Source organism: Vespa crabro, chromosome 2 (genome assembly GCF_910589235.1).
Source record: "Vespa crabro chromosome 2, iyVesCrab1.2, whole genome shotgun sequence".
Lineage (NCBI taxonomy): Eukaryota > Metazoa > Arthropoda > Insecta > Hymenoptera > Vespidae > Vespa > Vespa crabro.
In genome coordinates, this window is record NC_060956.1 from 17,278,984 (window position 1) to 17,301,994 (window position 23,011).

The following is a 23,011-nucleotide window of genomic DNA, read 5'->3' on the forward strand; positions in this document are numbered from 1 at the left end:
CTTAAAGATAAAGATTTCGTGGGCGGGGAAAAGGAGGGGGGGGGTTGAACGGGCGGGAGGAGATGAGAAAGGAGTTGTTCTCTAAACCGAAAGATAAGAGCTTATTTCTCGAAATCGGCACGTAAGAACCGAATAGTCTGTGGAAATAAGTTCTCGACTCGCGGTCACGTTTGTGAAACTTCGACGAAATGGCTTTGACTTCAAGCAAGAAGAAGGAGCAGGAAGAAAATGATGAAAAAAGGAAAAGAAAGATAGAGAGAGAGAGAAAGAGAGAGAGATAGAGAGAGAGAGAGAGAGAGAGAGAAAGAGAAAGAGAGAAAAAGAGAGAAAAAGAGACAGAAAGAAAGAGAGAGAAAGAGAGAGAAATAGAGAGAAAGAGGTTGGTAGGTACTTGAAAATGAACGCGTTTCTCCGTTGGATCTATTATCCCGTTTTAATTGCGTAGCGTTAACCGTAGAAATTCCCAGCTCGACTCTTTTATACTTTTGGCTATTATCATCTGGCATTAAGTACATATTCTTAAGTCCGCTTTTAATCTCTACTTGCCGAGAATCGACCTTTTCCGTTCTCGAAACTTTCACTTCCTTACTCTCCAATGTAATCAAAACTTCTTTCCGTTCTGCGTGGGATCCTATTGGAAAAATTTCTTGAAGAATAAATCGCGAGATCGTCTCCTTCTACTATGTTGACAAAAATTTTCAACTCTATTAGAACGATTATAATTGCATATCTGAGATTAATCTAATTAAACGAATTAACTCGTTAATTATCTTATTTATATAATTATATTATATGGTGATATAATTATAGCTAGATGGAAAAAGAATTTAATTTTATATTTATAAATAAGCGTACAAGAAATGATAAAAGGAAGAACTTACATTAGATCATCGTCGTGCCTATACTCTCGAGATCTCAATATACTGTGTTATTTTGACCGTTCTTCACAAGAGTCGTGTAATTTTTATAAATATTCTTATTTATACGATAAAAATAAACAAAAATCTTTGGGTCGACGCTTCCTCTCAAAGTCAATTCAGAAGGAGAAACTTTTTTACTTATTTTTCTTCTACCGAAATAAAGTGAAAAATCAAATTATGAAAGAGAGAAGAATATAAATTAAAGAATAATGTCTCATGTGTAAAACAAACCTTTCAATTTGACAATTATATATTTCTTAACGTCAACGTCATAAATATTGCAAAATCTCTTTTATAAATGCGTGACTTAATCGTCATTTATCAAATAATCGTTTAACAAACATTAAGAGTTTTCAAAACTTTTTCGACTATCCTGATACGTGCGCAAAAATTTCTATCAAGTTTGCGAAACGGGTTTCACCCAACGGATAGGAAAAGTTTCAAAAGTCTAGTCTTCTATCAGGCATGTTAGCTATATGGTTGTTAACATTAAATTTACAGGGAAACGGATCGGTCGCGTCAGCCGAACCATTGTCGTACGGATTCTCGATCATCCTGGACAAGGACGACGGCAGTCGCCATCGTCGTTCGGCAAGGAACAAAGACGTGAATTCGAATAGCAAAACCAAGCTCGCTTCGTATCCTCGACCAACCGGAAGAAGGAGGGGTACCACTGCTGCATTCAAGCGAAAGACAATCGACCGACTAAATCCTGGCTTACCAAAACCCGTTCTGCAAGTTCGCGTGATTGAATCAAACTGATTCGAATCGGATCTCGGGACCTCATTTCACTATGACTTTTCCTTCCTCGATTGGCCTTTTTTTTCTCACAAGAAGAACTGGAAAACAATTCTTCGATGGTATGTTTAAAGCAAACTTTAAATCACCGATGCAATTAGTTTTCATCGATGCCGTCCTTCCAATCGTTTCAAACTTTATCTCAATTTCCGCGATATTTAAATGCTCAAATCCTGAAATAATAAATGAACCTCATTTGAATAAACAATCGATTTTATTTGTTATCGAGGACCAAAGTGCCTTTATATATATAAATTTATCATAACATTTTGGGTTTTTAACAAAATTAATTTTCATTTTGCTCTATTATATATATTATACATATATGTATATATGTATTCAATAAAAACATTACTACGAACGTTTAAAAGACCAAGAGTAAATTCAATCCACTATCTATTTACTATATAATTCAATTTTAACCGATGGATGATGTAGTTGTAGATGAAAGATTATATTTACTCGGAATACCGAAAATATGTTACATACAATTGATCGAATCGAATTGAATCAGATCAAATCGTAATCATGTCTCTATTGATTTTCTCGGAGCAAACTATACGATTCTTCGTTTTTTAATAATAAAAAAAAAGAAAAAAGGAAAGAGGGAGAAGGAGAGAGAGAGAGAGAGAGAGAGAGAGAGTAAATAGAATTCACGAAAATCTCATCGACTCTTACAATCTGTTTCGTTCGTATAAACTTTCGAAATAGAATTGAAGTTCTCGATGATGTAACGTTCTTTCTATCGTTCGTTCAAAAAATAAGATCGATAAGTCATTGCCAGTTTTACAATTAAAAAAAGAAAAAGAAAACAAACAAAAAAGAAAGAAAAAAATCCACGATCGTCCCAGGTTCGATCGTTGAACGAATAAATTCGTTCTCCCTCGAAGGTAACCAAATTTATCGCAAACGACTCGAACCCTTCCCTTTCTTCTTTTTTCCCCCTCTTTTCACGAGCACAAAGGATTTTTCGCAAGTCACCGAGAACCTTCCTGGTTAAAATTAAAAATCGCGCTCACGGTGAACCTTTTTCCGATTAAATCCGATTCTTTCATCACGGATAATTATAATGGCTTCTCTCTATCTCCCTTTTTCTTTCTTTCTTTCTTTTTTTTTTTCTTTTTTTTTAATATTCTTTTCTTCCTTCCTCTCCATCCTTTTGTCTTATTTACCTTGACATTCATTTATATTCACCTGCATCGATTTGATGTTCCAATGACTCGTTTGAAATAAAACAGCGAAAATCTTGAGAAAGGGTTTCTTACTATCGTCGTAATATAAAAAGGGGAAAATTCAAATTTCCTTTCGCTTCTACGTGAAACATTTTATCGCGGATGACTTCATTTTCTTCTGGAGAGTTTCATCGGAATGAATTAAAATGTGTAAAGGTAAAACTATCGAGGAACGTCTCGTTTTATCAATAAGTACATAAATAAAGAATTCTTTCTAATTCAACGTGTATTCGCTTTTTTTCTTTTCCATGATGATATAAAAACTGGTCAATATCGGACATAATCCCTTTCAAAATATTTGACTTGAAAGTCGGGAGGAGGGATAAAATAATTTTATTTTACGTAGAATTCTTATCGAGAGGAAATCTAAAAAAAATTCAGAGACAGAGAGAGAAGAGAGAGAGTAAGAGAGAGAGAGAGAGAGAGAGAGAGAGAGAGAGAGAGAGAAAGAAAGTATTTGAATTGGTCGTGCACGAAAATAACGTCAAATTTACATCGTCGTGTAACTTAAAGTAACTCAAAGTTCTGAGTACCGTGGATAAGATTCGATGTCTTTTTACATTTCAACATCTTCCTTCTCTTTCGTCTTTGACTAAAGCTTTGTCTTGAACGATTTCTATAAAAGAAGAAAAGGAAAAAGAAAAAAGAGAGAGAGAGAGAGAAAAAGATGGATATAGAGATAAAGGTAGAAAACGAACAATGAAAGACAAGAGGAGAAAGGATAGTCTAAGACGAAAGACGAAGAACGGTAAAATGGAAAAGCGAAGAGTCACAAAACTTGGACGTCGCGAAATTGGAGCCACGGAAATACGGAGAACTTCGACTTTCCTGGAAAGTTTGAGCCAGTTATTTTAATATGCAGAGTTATAAAGAGTATTTCGCTAAGAAGAGAGAGAGAGAGAGAGAGAGAGAGAAAGAGGGAGAGAGAAAGAGAGAGAGAGAAAGAGAGTAAGAGGGAAAAGAAAAAAAAGAGGAAAGTGAGGGAGGATTTTAAGGAAGGATAAACAAATACGTCAAGTTTTACAATCTCCGGCCATTGCTTTTGGCTTTTCTCATTTCTATAGCTTTCTCGATCAAGAAGGTCGAGCAATCACGTTTTCATTTTCTCTCTTTTTTGTTTCTTTTTTTATTTTTTTTTTCTTCCTATGTTTACTCTATCAAAAATTCGTTTATCCTATCCCTCGGGCAAGAATCGAGCGTAAAAAAATTACGAAGATTCATTGAAATTCTAATAAGAAACGCATTATATTTCGTAGCCTTATGAATTAATTTCATCCGTGGAATATGAAATTGTTCGTTTATTTTAATTCGATTCGTATAGGATTTTTAAATGGGGCAAGGAGTGGAGGGGGGATGTGGCGTGTCAGCAAGCTCACACTTTCAAGCGTTTATCTTTCTTCGAAATTCCAACGACCGCAAACAGCCTGTTCGCGAAGCGAATAAAATCCGAAGAGAGAAACTAGGCTCTCAGTAGTTTCTCCTCGGCGAATTTATTACCACAATGGAGAATTACAGAAATGAAAAATGTGTCCAATGCGCGCGAGCGAACAGGATCAACTGCTACGACGATGAGGATGAGGATGAGGATGAGAATGAGAATGAGGATGAGGATGAGGATGAGGACAAGGACGAGAATGAATTTACTCTCTATGGCTCGATGATAAAAACGAAGTTCCGAAACGTTGAATAAAATTAATAAAAGGGAGAATGTAATTTCGCTAAAAGCCGACACCGGGACGAAAAGAGAAAAAGAGATAAAGAGACGTAATACGAATGTATGCGTTCGTAACGACCGGAGAATCGAGTGCGATGTACGATGATCGCCAAATTTTAGTTTAAAAATTATAAAACCGACCATAGAAACGATCTACTTTGATATTTAATGAAATAATATATTTCATTTAGAAGCATGAAGAAATTACAAGATGTGCTATTCTGACTGTGATTGTTTTAATTGTATCAACGCATTGTTCTTAATTACGAATATAAATCAAAGAATTTAAAAAACGATAGTATTGAGAATAAAAGGATCGAAAACAACTGCTCGAGACAGAGTTGACGCGGGAGAATAGCAAACGCGAAGAGTCTTTCAGTCGAGTGCTTTCGTTTCGTACAAATTGACTCGTATCTTTCTTTTTCTTGGGACGTTGGACCATTTCGATGTCGAAATGGAGAAGCGGATCTTCTTCGTTTCGGAAGAAATAACCCCAAAAAGGAAAAGAAAAGAAAAGAAAAGAAAAGATAGAAGCGAAAGTAAAGGACTAGCAGTTCTGTCTTGTACAGACGTGAATCCTTCTTTCAACTTTTTCTTTCTTTTTTGTGTTACGAGAATGCGATCGACTTGAGGGAAGGAGACCATCTGCTTCGGTTAAGAGTTACACGTTCGTTCGGCTTATCATATGAAACGAAAATGATTTTTGTTTATTTTCATTTCCCGTTTCAATGGAAAAAACAGGAATTCGATAAATGGAATTCAAACACGTTGACAAATTTTCGTCAAAACGCGAATGCCTCTAAATGTTGATAGGCAAAAGCAATGTTCAAAAAACAAGTGGATATTATCGAGTACGCTTAATTGATATCGAAATGAATCGTACGTATATATATATATATATATATATATATATATATATATATATATATATATATATATATATATATATATATATATATATGTATGATAGACAGATAGGTATGGGTAATGAGAGAAAATATATCTCTACATATAAAACGTATAAAATACGGATGCGAAGCAACGATCTATACAGTAATTAGTTATTCCCATTTTACGAGCAAAACGATAAAATTAATCGAAAATGGAAATATTCTCTTCCGCGTCGTTCGTTCTTCCTTGTCAGCATTATGTCGAGTTTTCGACAAAATTCGTTGAATTGTTACTGACCTAGTCGTTACACCTCTCTGGTGAGTCACTCTGTATCGCCCAACAACAAAATACAAAAGTTTTATTTACGATCCGTAAAACTTTTGAGGAAAATCGAACAACGCTTCATTATTAACTTCATTCGAACGACGAAAGTAAGCAAAGTTTATGAATTCCAAAGATTCGGACTATCTTTCTTGAGCTCTTTGGTCTTTGTCGGTTTTTAAAGTAAAACGAAGATAAGGAACAAGAATTAAAAAAAGAAAGAAAGAGAACGACAAGCAGCTTCTCTTTTCTCTTTCGTTTCCCACAGTAGACAAGATTAACTTGCTTTCAGACACCATCAAATATTTATCGACCGAGTCGACGTAGAACCGGCAGCAGTAGTAGAAGCATCAGAACCACTACTATCACGAAAGAGAGTCTTCTCGTCATCGTCGAGAGACTTTGTTTTTGCAAGCAAGCAACGGGTACCGTTCTATTCTTGGTGCTTTTTCAACGCTGGAATCATGTGAAGGGATGAGAAGTCCAAGAGAAAACTCCGAAAGGCGGGATATCGCTGCAGGCTTCGGTGGTTGGTAACTTGGAATGATGCATGGGTGGCTATTGGAAGAATGCAAATTGAAAACCAATATCCCTTAGTACCCACCCTCTAACTCCCAATACCCTTCAACCAAGACCACCATTGCCTAGAGAGACAACCTCGTCTCAACGAAAGGAAGAAGTTTCGAGACAGAAGAACTCGATCTCTTCTCCCTACCGTCGGTAAGATGAAAAAGGAATCTCTTGCTATCTCCGCCCTAACTCTCTCTCTCTCTCTCTCTCTCTCTCTCCTTCTTTTTCTTTTTCTTTTTCTATTTCCTTCTATTACCTTCTGTTTTCATTCTTTCTTTCTTCTCGACAAACCTATATTCCATTCTTTCTAACGTTTCTATCGTTGACGTTTCTGTCTATCAATACACACATGTATATATATTTTAGAGCGAACATCTCTGTTTCTAATAAGTAAATCATTCATAGGAAAAATTAATCGAACAACCTGAATAGCTTAATGATTAAAACAGGTGTCTAGAAAGTGGAAGACCTGTTCGGTTCGTCGACATCTAGATCGTCGATGATCAAATAATTTTCCAGGCAAAAGCCTTAAACATCTAGCATCTTTGGAATTGAACCCTTTAGCTACGAGCGTCGCCTTTAGACGACATACGCGTGACGACCTATGTGTACGAGCGTCGTCTTTAGACGACATCCACGGGACGACCTGTGTGTATGAGCGTCACCTTTAGACGACATCCGCGGGACGACCTATGTGTACGAGCGTCGTCTATGCACGACGTCAGTATATAACACTTGATATACCATTTAATAATTAATAATTGCAAATCTCCAAATATGTTGTTTTATAACACTTAAAGAATTGTACGATCAAGAGAATGACGAGGCCGCACCGAAAGATGTAAGTCCAAACACCAGTTTACCTAAACGCGATATGCACACTTTTTGGCGCAGTGCTTCGTTCAGCGGTGTCACTCCAACGGAGCACACTGCCGTAGCGAAAGAGTTAAATGAGATGTTGCCGCTTGATGTTGCTACGGAATTTTTAATAAATAGACAATTGTGGAGAAGAATGATCAAAGATTATTAGTTAGAACAGCTGCCTGAAAAACTGAAGATACGATGATGTCTTGGGTGAGATGATACTATCTCTTATTTTGTTAATATAGACTTCGATTTTTAAATATTCTTAATCGATTCTTATCGATTATTAATAAAATTCATGAACGTTTCGCTCTTTATTATCAATTGAAAAAAAAAATTATTTTTTGTATGTTCTTTAGATTTATATTCATATCCCTGCCATGAGATATTGTCGTAGATATTATCATTAAAAGACAAGTGGTTAGATGGTTCGATTTTTGTAATGGTAGTGTTGATCCATCATAAAATTATACATTGTTACGACCTTACGATGTAAACTTCGGTGCTTACAGAGATGATAAATTATTATTCTTTGTGTTAATCATTTTTAATGGCGAAAGTCTATTATGCATTTTCTTAAACGAAGAATAACAACCAGAATAACGTGTGCTTCATGTAACTGAAGAAGACACAAAGCAATAAAGATAATCAGAACCTGTCTAACATAATTATTCTTAAGCAATTAATAAAGAGACTCTCGTAACAGAAATGTCAGACACAATGCTAAATAAAATTAATTCAACTTTTGCTATGTCATTAGGTGTAATACAACGAATTAGAAAACGTAAGAGAAGTTTAAAAGTGGTAAAACGAATAAAAGCGTGTTAAAAATTCAGCCAAGCCCGAACATATTTTTTAATAAATAAAAAAATAAAAAATGGATAATTTAAATAAAAAAAAACAAAAAAAAATTGGATAATTTATTTTCGAATGAAAATTTATCAAATTTTGTAACCCAAATATCTGAAGGAAGTTTTAAGGAAGAAGATAATCCGGAACGAATCCGATGTGTGATATTAGATAAGTGCTTTCACGAAGGATGTTTAACATATTTGGATTTACGTGATATTTGTAATGTTCAAAAAAATTTTTTTTTTAGCTGGGACATGATATTCTGAATTATGGATCATTTCACGCGGACAGTCCGAGTATGTTTATCTATCTATTTCTTTATATGTACATATATGTATATATATTATGTATGAATATTTATATGTAATTGCATGAAAATTCTAGGTGTTTAAATTAATCCTTCTTTTCGATTTTGTTTTTCTAAGTAACCTTCACTAATTATTATTAACATTTTCTCCAAGCAAGAATTTTTATAATCCTTGTAATTCCTTGAGTGATTATATTCTCTCATTATCTCAAAAAACAGATGTCGATTTGGTCGTTAAAGTATGATTTTACGATATCAAAGAAGCAAACGGCTCTCGATTAGTTGCATTTTATGAGATAAAACATAATCTCTTCTAACGATGGTAAACGCGTCTGAAGTTCGAGAAGAAATTAGATAGAGAAATTTCTGAAAGCTCAAGTGATGATCCGAATCAAATGGGTAGTGATATCAAAAGGAAGAAGTACATACATACGCACACATTGGAATTGTATAACGTTATATGTATAAATAGCATTCTGACCGATTTAACTGTACCGAGATGATTTAAAAGGATTAGAATGTATTATGCTTCGGTGGTGAACCAAGAAAAGATGGCTAATGGTCTAGTGAATTTTTAAATTCTGCTTCAAATTATTCTGAGAATTCTGATTGCACGCGATAAGCGCGAAACTTTTACGAATCGCCCTTGGTTTTACTTTTTAGCAACGATAACGATTCCATTAACTTTGAGGAATGAGTCGAGAAGAAATTATTATTTCGAAATTTTCATTCATACGGAAGACAAATAATTGAACAATAACTACGTTAACCGTGATATCACGCTTTTTTGCGTCGTTCGTCATTGAAAAGAACTCCTGATTAGATCTCTACGTAGGAAATAAGCAGAAAAAAACAACTAACACTTCATACAATCAAAACTAGCACTTAAAATTTCGCACTTCACTAGATTTCATGAATTAGGATGTATAGAACAACGAGTCTCACAATTTTGCAATTATAAGATGATGCGAAAAAAATGAATGAAAATAAATTTTTTCAAGTTACAAATTGAAGTTAAAAATATAAGGTATATTTTATAGTTTGCTTCGATAAAAGACACGAAAGTGGAAATCTGAAGTTCGGTAAAAACTTTTTACACATCAAGTATAATTCGAGTGAAACGGATAGGGAGAGTGAAGGAGAGGGAAGGGAGAGGGGTTAGAGAGGAAGGGTAGATAACAGTTTGGGCAGAGTCGCACATAAACGCGTGGGTTGAGCATACGTGAGTATGTGTGGGTATCCATGAAAGGGGTAATTAATCTAAGCCTATCAAACAGGCAGCAAGCAGCGGGTTCGTTGGCGGAGGTGACAAATTGCCTGGACGTGGTGGCGTCCGGTGGCAGAGTGCAGTCGTAGCACAAGTTGGTACAGTCGCTTGGCAGATGCAGTTGCTGGTTACTATTGCATTTGTCGTGGTGGCACACCACCAAAGCTACACCTACCATCCTTTTGCACTTTTGCGGCTCGAATCCGCGAACGGAACTTTTGTTCAACCGGCGAAATATTTTATTTTCGAATTCGATCGTTTCTCATCCATCGCTCTTTGTAAGAAAAATGTAATATGTACGCTGTGATACGAATGATATTGCTTTCTCACTCTCCCTTCCTCCTCTCCCTCCATCCTTGATAAAATTAAATAACGATAAATAAATTTTTTTAAGTATTCAAATGTATTAAAAAAATCGTAATGTATCCGTTGGCTTGATATAAAATAAATATGCAAATAAAAAAAATAAATTTTTTTTCTTTAAAGAAGATATTATCGATCTATTCTTGATCATTTTCAAATTAATAATGATGAGTATTTATGTATTCATCACGTTTCGTTTTCTTGATGATCATTGATCGGTTTTTAAAACGGAAGAAACAGAAAAGAGAAAACGTTTTTTCAATGTTTTTTTCGATCATAATACGTCATCTTTAAGAACGTCGACCTATATAAATCCTGTGAAGGTACTCAGCATACTGAACTATATGAATTTCAAGAAAATGTCTGTTATATGGAAAACTATACATAAAATAGAAGAAAGAAAAAAGGACAAACGACGTTGGGCGCACGATAAAAAAAAAAAACTTTGTTTGCATAAGCACCTCATCATTGATCTATATTTATTCATAAAAATCGACACACTGACATATAATTTCTTGAAAGATACCTTAAGGTCAAGGATGTCGTAAAAAAACTGAATTTCTTTTTTATACCTAGCAAGGATTCGCCGATCAACATGCACGCACATTTATTTATTTATTTATTTTTTTTTTTATAGTTTTACATTCACGAAACGTTGAAAAAACTGATTGAACGTACTTTTAATAATATATTTTAAATGAAAGATCACTTTTATTCTATAGGTATAAATTTTATTCTATAGGTGTTATAGAAATCCCTTACAATTAGAAATCTACATTCAAAAATTATTTTTAATCGGATTAACTTGACCGGAGAATTAGTTGATAATTTTTCGTTACAAATCTTCTTTACGTTATAAATTTTCGATAAGGAATAATTCCTTTATTAATTATAACGAACGAAATAATGTTCGATATAAAATTTCTCATTTAAAGCTATCTAACGAAAAATTAAATATCGACTCTCGTAACAAAATTATACGGTTCAATCTTATTACACATCGATACCTTAAACCGCATCTCCAACGTACGTATAAAAAAGAAACGAGATATAAAAGGAAGGATATAAAAACGCGAGATGGGAAGCAGATGCGTTTAAACGTGGCCATTACGATTCATCGGAGATTGCTCGGAGCGAAGCACTCGAAAAGGGCGATCGTTTGACAGAGCGTGTAATCTCCGAATCGAATATTCCTCGCTTGTACTAAGCTTTTGCAGAAAACGGATGACTTTTAATCGAAGTTACAAACGACAACTAAAATAATAACAACAACAACAACAACAACAACAACAACAATGATAATAACAAATAAAAACAAGAAAAAAAGAAATTAAGAGGACGTATATCCAAATTGAAATATATCACGTAGAATATTTTATTTATTAAAAAAAAAACAACACGACATTGCTGCGATAACAAAGGATTGTCCATACAGATGTTTACTTGATAAGTAACGAACAACAAACCGAAGATATAATATGAATATACGAAAATCGTTCGATAGGAGAAAATTAAATAAAAATTAAATACGATTGAAAGGTGCGATAAAAAATATCGAGTATATATTTACTTCCATCACGTCATTTTAGACGAGGTAACTTTTCGAAATTTCGAAAAAAAAAAAATATTGCGAGTAATGATTTATAGATCTAATCGTTAAATACATCCTACGTCGAAAGAGAATTCGATCACTTTCAATATTCTTCCAATTCTTAAACATCCATGTAGTCCTCAAAATATATATAAATACATGTACATACAGGTATATATATATACATATATATATATATATATATATATATATATATATCAGTTTATATATTCGTCGTTCTATTCATGTCGTATCGAAAACGTAATAAGTAGGATCTCTATAAAAATACGCTTGAAGAATCGTCGATCTATCGTTTCGAATAGATCGTAAACAGAATATCTTGCATTTTATCATCAACTACTCGGCGTAAAACGAGCGACGTTGCATTCGTTCGTACGCCCGACGATTCTGTTTGTCCTTCTACGCCGAGATACGATCGAAGACCATTTCGAGCGTAAAAGTCAGGAAACTAAAGAGTTAGGATGATAGAACGGTACGATTTATAGGCGTGACTCGTAGAAAGCCCGTTCGAGAGCCATTCTCATCGCCGACAAATATGCGAACTTTTCTTTTAACGCGTAACGCGCGAAAGCTTTCGAACAATGGCCGACCAGCGACAACACCAGAGAAAAGATAACGACCGATTCTAAAAAAAAAAAAAGCTTCTTGCCGAAGGGATATTCGTCATGCGAATGTTTCCGAGCGAACATTTTTCACTCAATGATCGTCCTTTTCCATGAGTCCCTTTATTATTATTATCATATTTCTTCTTTCATACTATTTACAAGAGTTCAGAGTAAAGTCCAGAGTAATTTATATTATCGTCGGATTATAATCGGAATATTTTATTCCTCTGATGTAACTATATATAAAAGAAAAAAAAAAAAAAAAAAAAAAAAAATAAAAAGAAAACGAAAAAGAAACATCGATCGTATCTCGATATCAAAATTTTCATCGTTATTTAATACCTAAAGTTCGTGGGATTCGTTTTTATTATCAAAAAGTTACTTGATCAGTGACAATTTTTAAACGAATAACTATCTATTTCGGAGAGACTGCATGAATATGTTCAAAAAAAGAAAATGAAAAGGAAAAGGAAAGAAAAAGAGAAAGAAAAAATAGAAAAGAAAAGGGGAAAAAAGAAGATTAAAAAAATAGATATGCAAAGTTAACCGAGATATCGGTGATACAACCAGCTTCCGCAGTGGAAAAGACGGTAATAATATTTTCGTTCAGAATCGAGGCTTAAAGAGTCGAATGCGAATGGTTTCATAGATAAATAGAAGAGAAGTAGAAGAAAGAGAAGGAGGAGAAGGAGGAGATGGAGAAAGAGAAGGATGAGGTAAGGTAGGTGTCGCGAGGCAGCCGATGATATCATTGGAGTGCGACACTGGAATAGAAAGCGAGCGCTCGCTTCCGGCTTGGCTCGAGCCATTTCGACTAGAGATTATGCAAATCCGGGAGAACTCCCCGATGAGTATGGTCGACACAGGGAAGAACGCAAGAGCGAAGATAGCTTTGTAGAGTTTCTATAGTATGCTACTGCTACCACTGCTTCTGCTTCTGCTTCTGCTTCTGCTTCTGCTTCTGCTTCTACTAGTAACGTGCTAGCACGATATCTTTCCTTGATCTCGAGGACAACTACGAAGGACTTTGGGCAAAGGAATTGTTTGAGAATCCCACTCACGATAGGTGAAATTTTCTTTTAATTACTTCTTGAAAGAATAAAGATTCTATCCAGCAGACATAAAAGCATAATCAATCGATCTTGTTGAAATTGTTCTTTTTTTCTTCCTTCCTTTTTCTTTCTTTCTCTCTTTTTTCTTTTTTCTTTCTTTTTTTTTTTTTTTTTTTTGAACGTGTCATAATCCAATCTCTTTTTTTGTCTGATAAAGAAAATCATGTAAATTACAAATGTATAATGTATCAAGTAGGACTTATACTTAGATCAAAAATTAATCTTACGACAAGAAGTGATAGTTAATTTTTGTATCAAAATGAAAATTGAGATAAGACGAGAGTACGTGGGAATTCGAAGTTTGATGACCCTTGGAGAAGATTAAAAATAATTTTACAATTTCGATTTACCGATTCGATATTACCGATCATAGAAATTCGACGGATCGATATAGTATACGATATCGAAACAGCATTGGCTAACGAACTATTGCACGACTACTACTAATTGCAACGGGTTGTTTTCGAGCAACAACAATGTTTCAAGTGCGGTCGTGGTCGACGTTTTCACGTGAGTTTCACATACACCTAGATTCACATGTACACATGCCATTTCGATGCTTCTGTGTAGTACATTTCCGGCGCGTAGAACCAACCAATATATGACGTGCTTTCGGACTCGATTTATCACTTAACCGTAGCATCGAGTCTCGGCGTAACTGCGACAAGGCTAGTTATTCGTAATTACTCGCGTCATGGAGAGCCTGCTCGTTTCTCAAAGTAGATAGATGAACGAACGAACGTCGAGTCGTTCATTAAACTCCTCTCCGACTCGCTTTCGTAGACGTTAGAGAGCTTATCCTAATGTATAAAGTTAAATATTCAACTATTTCCATCATAATCACTTGGATAAAAAATTAACAAATATTTTCCAACGAACGTTCAAAAAAAAGAAAGAAAAAGAAAACAAAAAAAAAAAAAGAAAGGAAAGAATTTCAATATTATTCGTCAAATTAAATCATTTATCATCTTCTTTTGTTTGCCAGTAGAAATTCTTCGAGGAAGGAAGAATCGAGGAACACCTTCGAAAATGGAGCGTTAAACGGTAGCGATCATCGAGGGAAGATAGATCCTATTACTGAGTTTGCATATGGCGCACGATCGAGAGAAGAGGGTAGTTTCTCCATCCATCTCCTCGATCGTCTTTACCGCAACCTCCCTCGCCACGTTCTCACGCTACACCCCTTGGGTCCTCTCACCCTTTCATTCTCTCTCTCTGTCTCTCTCTCTCTCTCTCTTTCTCCCCCCCTCTCTCTCTCTCTATCTATCTCACTTTCTCAATCGATGCCACAGTATGCGCAGCACATTGTAATCTATGAGCTTGGTAGCACCGAGCCAGCCGTTGGCAACGATGATATCAAATGCAGTGATCGAAGCTCTGCTCGTGCCATAACCCCCAAGCCGTTTCCTAACGATAGTTCCCGCGAAATCATCACCCACATCATCCTCGAGTTCCTCTTCGTTTTGCGTGAAATCAATGCAAGCTGAAATTATCTTCGGAATAATCCTCGAAACTTAGTTTTTCTCCAAAATATTTTTCCAACTGCCGATAACGTATGTACGTTGGCATAATCAACATAACGATATTTAGATGATAAAAATGTAGAAAATTATAGTTCCGTAACTGTTATTAATATTAGAAAGAAAAAAAAAAAGCTCGATGAAAATATCCTGAAGGCTCTATCGATCTTCGTTTCTTATCTTCTCTCAACTCGTAACCTTTGGTCTATCCATCATCCATCATCGTAATATTACTCTTCCGTTTCGCATTTTCACGGTTAATAGAAAAATTCTGACACTTACTATTAGTGAAACATACTTGAATATCTTGATATTCCTAACTTCGTTAATTCTAATGTTATCGAATGATTAAAATGTTATCACGTTTCTTCCAATAAAATTATAACAAAATATATAAGATATTATTTTTTTTGAAAAGGGACAGTCACATTGTGATTCGAGTTATAGTCTATCAAAAACCACACCTTGCTATTACGTTAGACGATGGAACCTTATCTCATATGGGTGAGCTTATCAGTCTTCACCCTTTCCTTCCTTTCTTCGTATCTCCGTGAAAACAAAGGCGTTTTGTTTAGATTCACCAAAGCAAACACTTCTGCTCGCTAAGCGAGTCCAATTTTAGGAAATGTGCTACGACTTGTCGGTTTATCCAAACCAACTCGATTCGCATCATAAAGGAAGCATTCGACATTACGGTTATACTATTGTTATCGTTAGACGAATTTCTCTGCTGCATTTACCCTACGGGATATTTTTATTTATTTTTTCTTTTTTTTTTCTTTTGTTTATCATAATGCGAAATAATCTTGCTCGAAACAATATCGATTGCAATAATGATAAAAAAATTCATGTGACGCGCCAGAGAAAGAGAGAGAGAGATTTCTATAAAGATAAAAAATTATATAATTTGAAAACGTAATATCACAGTAAATATATAATCTAAATTCTTAGTAAATATACCTTATTCATTAATTTTTAATATTTCAATTGGAACATTTATTGCATACATTTTCACAATAAGAAATATAAACACGTTCATTCTGATTTGTACCGGTAAAAAGGTAATAATATTTACCTTCGACAAATATGACGTGAAAATCTTTCATCGAATTCTTTGCCACCCGCTTTCGTATTTCTCTCCTACTCCTTCTTATCCTTTCCCGTCTTTTTTCGGCTTTCTTATTCTCGCCTTTCTTCTTTCACAATCCTTTTCCATCCGGATGCCTCGAACCCGAAAGAAGTCTTGCATCTGTCGATTTCCGCTCGCACGATACGCGAGCTACGCTTAAATAACTGTGAGCCTCCTGGCATTCGTTCTCATACGAAAGAAAAGAATTCTTTTTCGTTTCATTTCCTCTCTGAGGGAAAAAATCCTCTCTCCGCATCTTCCTTCCTCAAAGACTCTTTACGAACGAATATAAAAAACTAAAGAAAAAGAGAGTAAGAGAGTAAACTAATGCGATCGAAAGAACACTACGATTCAAAATTCACATTGAAAATAAATAACAAAATATACTGTATAAATTAAGGATTCTGTAAATGACGTATTTCAATGATATCAAAGAAATAATAATATATTTAATAAAATAGAATTTACGACTCTATATGCGATTTAATGCAATACCCATAAAAATGGTTACGACGCTATACAATTCTACAATACAACAAGCAATCCTTTATTCTCGTCCTCCATTTCTTATTATTAAAAAATACCTTTCAGACACATGTATTTCTATATATTCATACTAATATATTAACTAACATCAAAACACGCTTATATGCCGTATGACAAGTATCCTTGACTCATTTATTACATGACACATTTTCATTACTCATTTTATATAGTGATCTCGAAAACATAGTTATCTAAAGATTGTTAATTTTTTAGAATCCTATAGTACGTCACGTATTTCATTTATTTTCTCTGTCATATAGCAAATATATACAAAGGGTTCTACGCGTAAATGTATAAATGTATTTCTGATAAAATAAAATCGACTAATATATATATATATATATATATATATATATATATATATATATTCAGAGCACAAAGAGAATTCGTATTTTACGAAAACGATCATTTTTCTACAATTTTCGAAATATATACACTTTTTTGTTAAATATTGACTTTCATCGTTTTATCGTATGTTTCGGTGCAGTTATTCGAGAAAAGTATCGAACTTTATTTGTTCTATGGTAATATTCCAGAGAATGTTAGCAAATATCGGTTGGTTCCATATTAATCGAGTTGTGCGGTACCCTGCAATCGCCGTCATGCTTGTTCTTCCATTACGTTAAACGCATCACAGCAAAATCTCTTGCGAGGCATGTTACATGGTTACAACAGTAATCATATTGGTGTATGGGTTCATTTTCTGTAGCGATCTCACGTCAATGATTGCGAAACTCGTTCGTCTCTCCAACTAAAATATGTTCATCGTACTTCTCCCCGACTTCATTCTACATCGATATGTATCAAATATATTTATGAAATACTATCTTGGAAATGTGAGATAATATACGCAGATCACATTTACCTCAATTTTCGACTCGCGTTGATCATTATACGTTTTGTTGCATTTTATTTAGCACGTAGAGAAAATACGTCACAGCACAAATTCTTTTTCCTATTTTCTTGTTTTTTTCTTTTCCTTTTGTTATTGCTTTGATCAAAAGAAAACAAGAAAATAATTATTAAGCAAAATTATGTATCAAAGTTATCGATTATTAACGATTCAATTTCACGTTAAAAGTATCACGAAAAAAAAAACATAAAACATTAAACCGGTTATCAAAAATATCCTCACTCTTCGGATGAAGAATCACCTACATTATAAACGTGCCTCACCATCGAAATACCTTAATTCTTTTCTTTTATTTTTAAAAACCATCAAAATATTAGCTAGGGAACGGGGCGCAATTAATTTTACAATGTAACGGACTTGACGGCAGATAAAAGCTGTTGTGCCATGTGTATACAATGAAAATATCGACGAAACCGTGATTAATTAGCTACAGGGTACGCATGGGACGTTGTTAACGTTCACCAGAAACGATTATTCATAGCGGAATAATCATCATCGTTATTATAATACAAGAAGCGTATTTAGCTTTCGACGAAACTTTCTTTCGACCGAAATTTACGTCGGTCGCTTCCGATTAAATTAGCTTTCCTTTTGACCGTTATGATAATATTATTCTTTATGACGAAGTAACGTGATCATTTCTTAACGAGAGAAAAAGAGAAAGAGATGGAGAGTTAGAATTCCCGATAGTTAAAAATTTTCAAGTTATACCATATCTACTGATAAGCTTTTGACAAAAGAAGATCTTAATTTTCAAAATGAAAATGCACCCTCGTCTAGTTCTTTTACGATTATAAATTAAGAGAAAGGGAAGAGCTGAATTTACAGTAATTTCGACGTTAAAGATCACGTAGAAAAGGGAGTGAAAGTTCTTCATCGCAGAAGGGTAGACTTTTCTGCGGCTGTTACTTTTAATTAGACCGACTGGTCTATCTTACGGTTAGTGAGCACAACAGCGACTTAGCAGCAATTTTTACTCATTAAACAAGAAAAAGATCCCATGAGATTTTTCCTTCTCTATCCCGTAACAGACAAAAATCTGCACCGTGTTGAGATATTCCATCCCTCTCTATATCTGTATATTTCTCATTGGATGGAAAAAGTTATATAGATCGACTAAGAGATCATCCCAAGAGATTTAAGATTAATCTCGATTTCGAATTAAGAGCACAACTTGAACAAATCGAAATGAACTGTAGAGGTATTATACGGGAAATAAAGAAATAAGAAAATAAAGATAAGAAAATAAAGATAAGAAAATAAGAAAGAGAACAAAAGAAAGTAAAAAAAAAAAAAAAAAAAAAAGAAACTACTCACCCTTCGACTGTTGCCATCCTTCGGATTCAGGTCCGAGGCGACTGTCCCGAAAATCGTCGGCTGAAATAATAAAATATAATAATTCAATTTTAACACAATGTAAATTATAAACGTTATCTGGACCTTCGTCTTCGTAATTTTACGACTTATATCTAAGTACACGTGTATGTAAACGTGTACTTGGAAATTTCAAATAATAAATGTTCACAAGGCATAAGATAGGAGTGGTGCAGTCGTCGCTACGTAGAAACCGTACCGTAAAAATAATCTCTCGAGTGGCTCGGGGCAAGTTCGCTTTGCTTATTACTCGCGTGTAATTCCGTGAATCGTTATACTGCACGGCGGCTGGCCATACCGTACAATTAAATCTACCGGTGCATTTTTGTGTACTTATTCCACGTACATTATATGTATATATATATATATATATATATATATATATATATATATATATATATATATACACCTATGTTTAAATGCGCACGCATGTATACTCATACGTGCTATGTACATATACATGGAATATTACCGTCTTATCCGTTGCACTTTATTACTTTGTCGATTTAATCGAGCAAGTCGATATAATTTCACGGATAACACGAGAAGTTAAAGTCATGTACAAAACGTCGCTCGTGATAAATTCTATGGGAACATATATAGCTAGCTTTATATTATGACGATTCGATGTACAAGTAGAAAGACGACGATAGTAACGACACGAAGAAAACTTCAAGATTTTCTTCATCATCGTATGTTCGCAATGTATCCCAAGAGACTGATCTGACTTATCTCTGCAAGTAGAAAAATAATTTTCAGAGAAACTTCGTGCGCATGTTTCGAAAAAGTAAACGTAAAACAGGATGTAACAGATAAGTCGAAAAGGATTTTTCACGAGAATTCTACTGATATAAGATTTAAGTTTTACTTCGAAATAAAAAATTCATTTCTCGTTTTCTTTTTTTTTCTTTTCTTTTCTTTTCTTTTTTTTTCATTCTAACTCTACACAATCTTTTTCGATATAACTAATTTAGAAATCCTTGAAAATTTTTGATATAATGTCATATTTATCTCACGTGATTGAATGATCAAAATTATAATTTAATTAGCAAATAATTCGGATTTACTCGTTTTATCGCTTATATATAATTTAAAACGATAAACTTCTTATATTTCTTATAGTTATAATTCTTATAGTTTCTAAACGTAAGTTCTTTTTTTATCCAAAGTAAGTAAATTAATTTACCAATTAAATTTCACAGAAATACTGAAATATTAGCGACTTAAGAATTATATTATAAAAAATTGTATTATATTAAATAGAGCGTTACAATCGAACAGAGCGTTACAACTAAAATAATTTTATAATTCTTATCTATTTGTATTAATGCTCGTCAAGGCCCGTCAAGAACAATGCTCTTGAATCATTTTTTTAGTTCTTTTTATTTTCTTAAATTTTTACTTCGACTACGTCTTAAAAGAAACAATGTAAAAGTTCTTGAAATTTTTCAGTAAAATTTAGCTATTTATCATCAATTTTACACGAAATCGTTATTCTTCTAACGCGTGTTATTACTTTTTATACTAATAATTAAATATCCATTAAATGTTATAGATATAAAAAATAATAATTATTTTTATTCATTATTTATTTATTATTATTATTATTATTATTATTATTATTATTATTATTATTATTATTATTATTATTATTATTATTATTATTACTATTATTACCGATTATATTGTAAAACATAAAATAAATACGATTTCTGTTCCAACTCATTATAGAGCTAAACTTATAATAATGATCGCCCCATATATATGGAATGATGAGTACAATTCTAATAAAGTATTAATATTTCACTGATTCGATTTATTTTATACAACCAAATTTCGAAATCATAATATTCATGCACGATAAGTAATTAAGATCGGCTTTGTTTGTTAAGATAAATTTAAAAAATCAAGTTATAAAATTTCAGAAAAGAATAAATAATAATTGTATTAATTTTTGAACAGGATACAAAATTTATTTTTTACGTAAAGTTATTCATTTTGAATGAAAAACGATATTAACCGATAAACCGATGGAGATTTTAAAATTGTAAATGATGGATGTATGAAATTTATTTTGATTAAAAATAATATCTTTGGGACAAGGATAGGAAATTTTTGATAAATTAATGTATCGTAAAATAAAAAATTCGGACGTAGAATGTCCTCTTTTTTTTTTTTTTTTTTTTTTTTTTAGTAATAGTAGAAAACAAAAAATAATTTATTTATGCCTTCATCAGAAGAGAAGAGAAAACTTCGTGACGAGTTAACTCGTCATATTCGGTTAACAGGTTAAAAATCGATCATGTCGATTTTTAGTTTTCGAAGTTGCGTTCTCGTTGTTGCCATTGTCGTCGTCATCGTCGTCGTCACCTTCGTTGTCGTCGTCGTCGTCGTCATTGTCGTGATCGTCATGATAGTAGCAAGACAGATTGCAAGGTGTTTGTGTGCGAGCTATAAATCGACCCTCTCCCTCACACGGTCTTTATGATCGATATATGTAACATTCTTCGAGTATACAACAAACGTTTCCCGGGCAAGATGGTCACGATCCAACGTAAGAACCTCTTCGCGAGCTGCTTGTTTCTTTTGGTACACTCCTTCATCCTAGCTGTCTCTGGATCGTATGGTAAGTGATATATATGTGTGTGTGTGTGTATGTGTGTGTATTTATTATATATATTATATAAAAATAAAAAAAAGAATGTCAAGTCAAGAATAAATCATCAGCCAGTGATATAATTCCGTGAAAAATTCTCTAAGCTGGTGGTATCGCGATGTTTCGAAGAGGAAAGAGAAAAAAAGAAGAAGAGAAAAGAAAAAAAAGAAAAATGAAAAAGGAATGCGCGAAAAGCTCGATCGCAGGTGTTACTAAGTCTGTTGCGTGGTTTTAATGTATTCGGAACGGGAAAATTTATGGGATGGTTGGGATTAAAAGGAAGGACAATGGCACGATATTTTTGGTTTCCTCGATGACAGCGCTCTCATAAAGCAAGTATTTTCGAAACTCTTAATGTTACTGATAAACGAGCGGCCAGCTAAGAAACGAGACAGTCCAATCTATTATCGCATTATTCATAATCAACCGTAGTAAGAGAGTAATATTGTGTCATTACGATGGAAATAAGCTAGCAATATTTTCCTTTAGTTCAGATTATTTATGAGAATTTGTTTCTGAACAATGCTCAACCTCTTTAGTTTCGATTAAACAAACGTACACTGATTAAAGTCGATAGATTTCGGAGTTCTCGTAAATACGTTTAAAATATTCTTTCGCTTTTCGTTCGGCCATTAATAGAAATATTTATACGCATAATAAATAATATTCATATACGGATCGAATTTGAATAAAAGCCGATATATAAAATCAGATCGAGTGTTCCTTCGAAAGATTATGTGTTTACGAAGGCGTATAATGATGTTATATTTCAGGAATATTACGACAAATCTTAGTAATATAAATTATGATGTAACGGGTAAATGAGTAGCGTTATCGTACATCGGGCGAATGAGAAAAAAGAGAGAGAGAGAGAGAGAGAGAGAGAGAGAGAAAAGGAACAATAGAGATGGAAAAATAAACTAATCGATACGGTGTAATCAGTGAAGGCGAAATCCACGCTGAATTGCTTTACTTCTTATCTTTATACACACTTGGACGGATCGGCCAGTAAGACTTCTGCTTACAAAAAAAAGAAAGGAAAGACAAAAAAAACAAAAAAAAAAAAAAAGAGAGAGAGAAGAAACAGAAAAGAAGAGAAACAAATGTTATCCTACATTGTCTTCATCAAAATCAATATCTCGTATATCCTAACAATACGTACGATTTAGTTTTATCGTCGTTGAAAGGTTCGAAAATATTTGCGACATCGGGTTACTCGATCAAACGAAACGTTCCATTAAATGATCAATAATTTTAACAAAGTGTGCATAGTATTCGAACGTCGTTTAGTTTGACTTCGTTCATATTCAAATGATTCGTAAATTTCCTTAACGAATGAGAATTTTTATTATTCGTAAGTTTTAATCGCCAGATAAAATTTTAATCCCTGTTTTAAGAATGTAATATAATTGTTGGCGCGTTATTAATCGGTCCGTTCTGCTATA

The 23,011-nt window shown here is 33.6% G+C and overlaps 1 protein-coding gene across 1 annotated transcript in view; it reads right to left on the reverse strand.

The window, feature by feature from the left end:
* The window catches only part of LOC124421915, a 330,571-nt gene that overhangs the window by 158,771 nt on the left and 148,789 nt on the right, over positions 1-23,011 (reverse strand). The window contains exon 4 of the mRNA XM_046957619.1: positions 18,854-18,913. Within this exon, the coding sequence (XP_046813575.1) occupies positions 18,854-18,913 (60 nt within the window). The remainder of the gene's footprint in view (positions 1-18,853; positions 18,914-23,011) is intronic.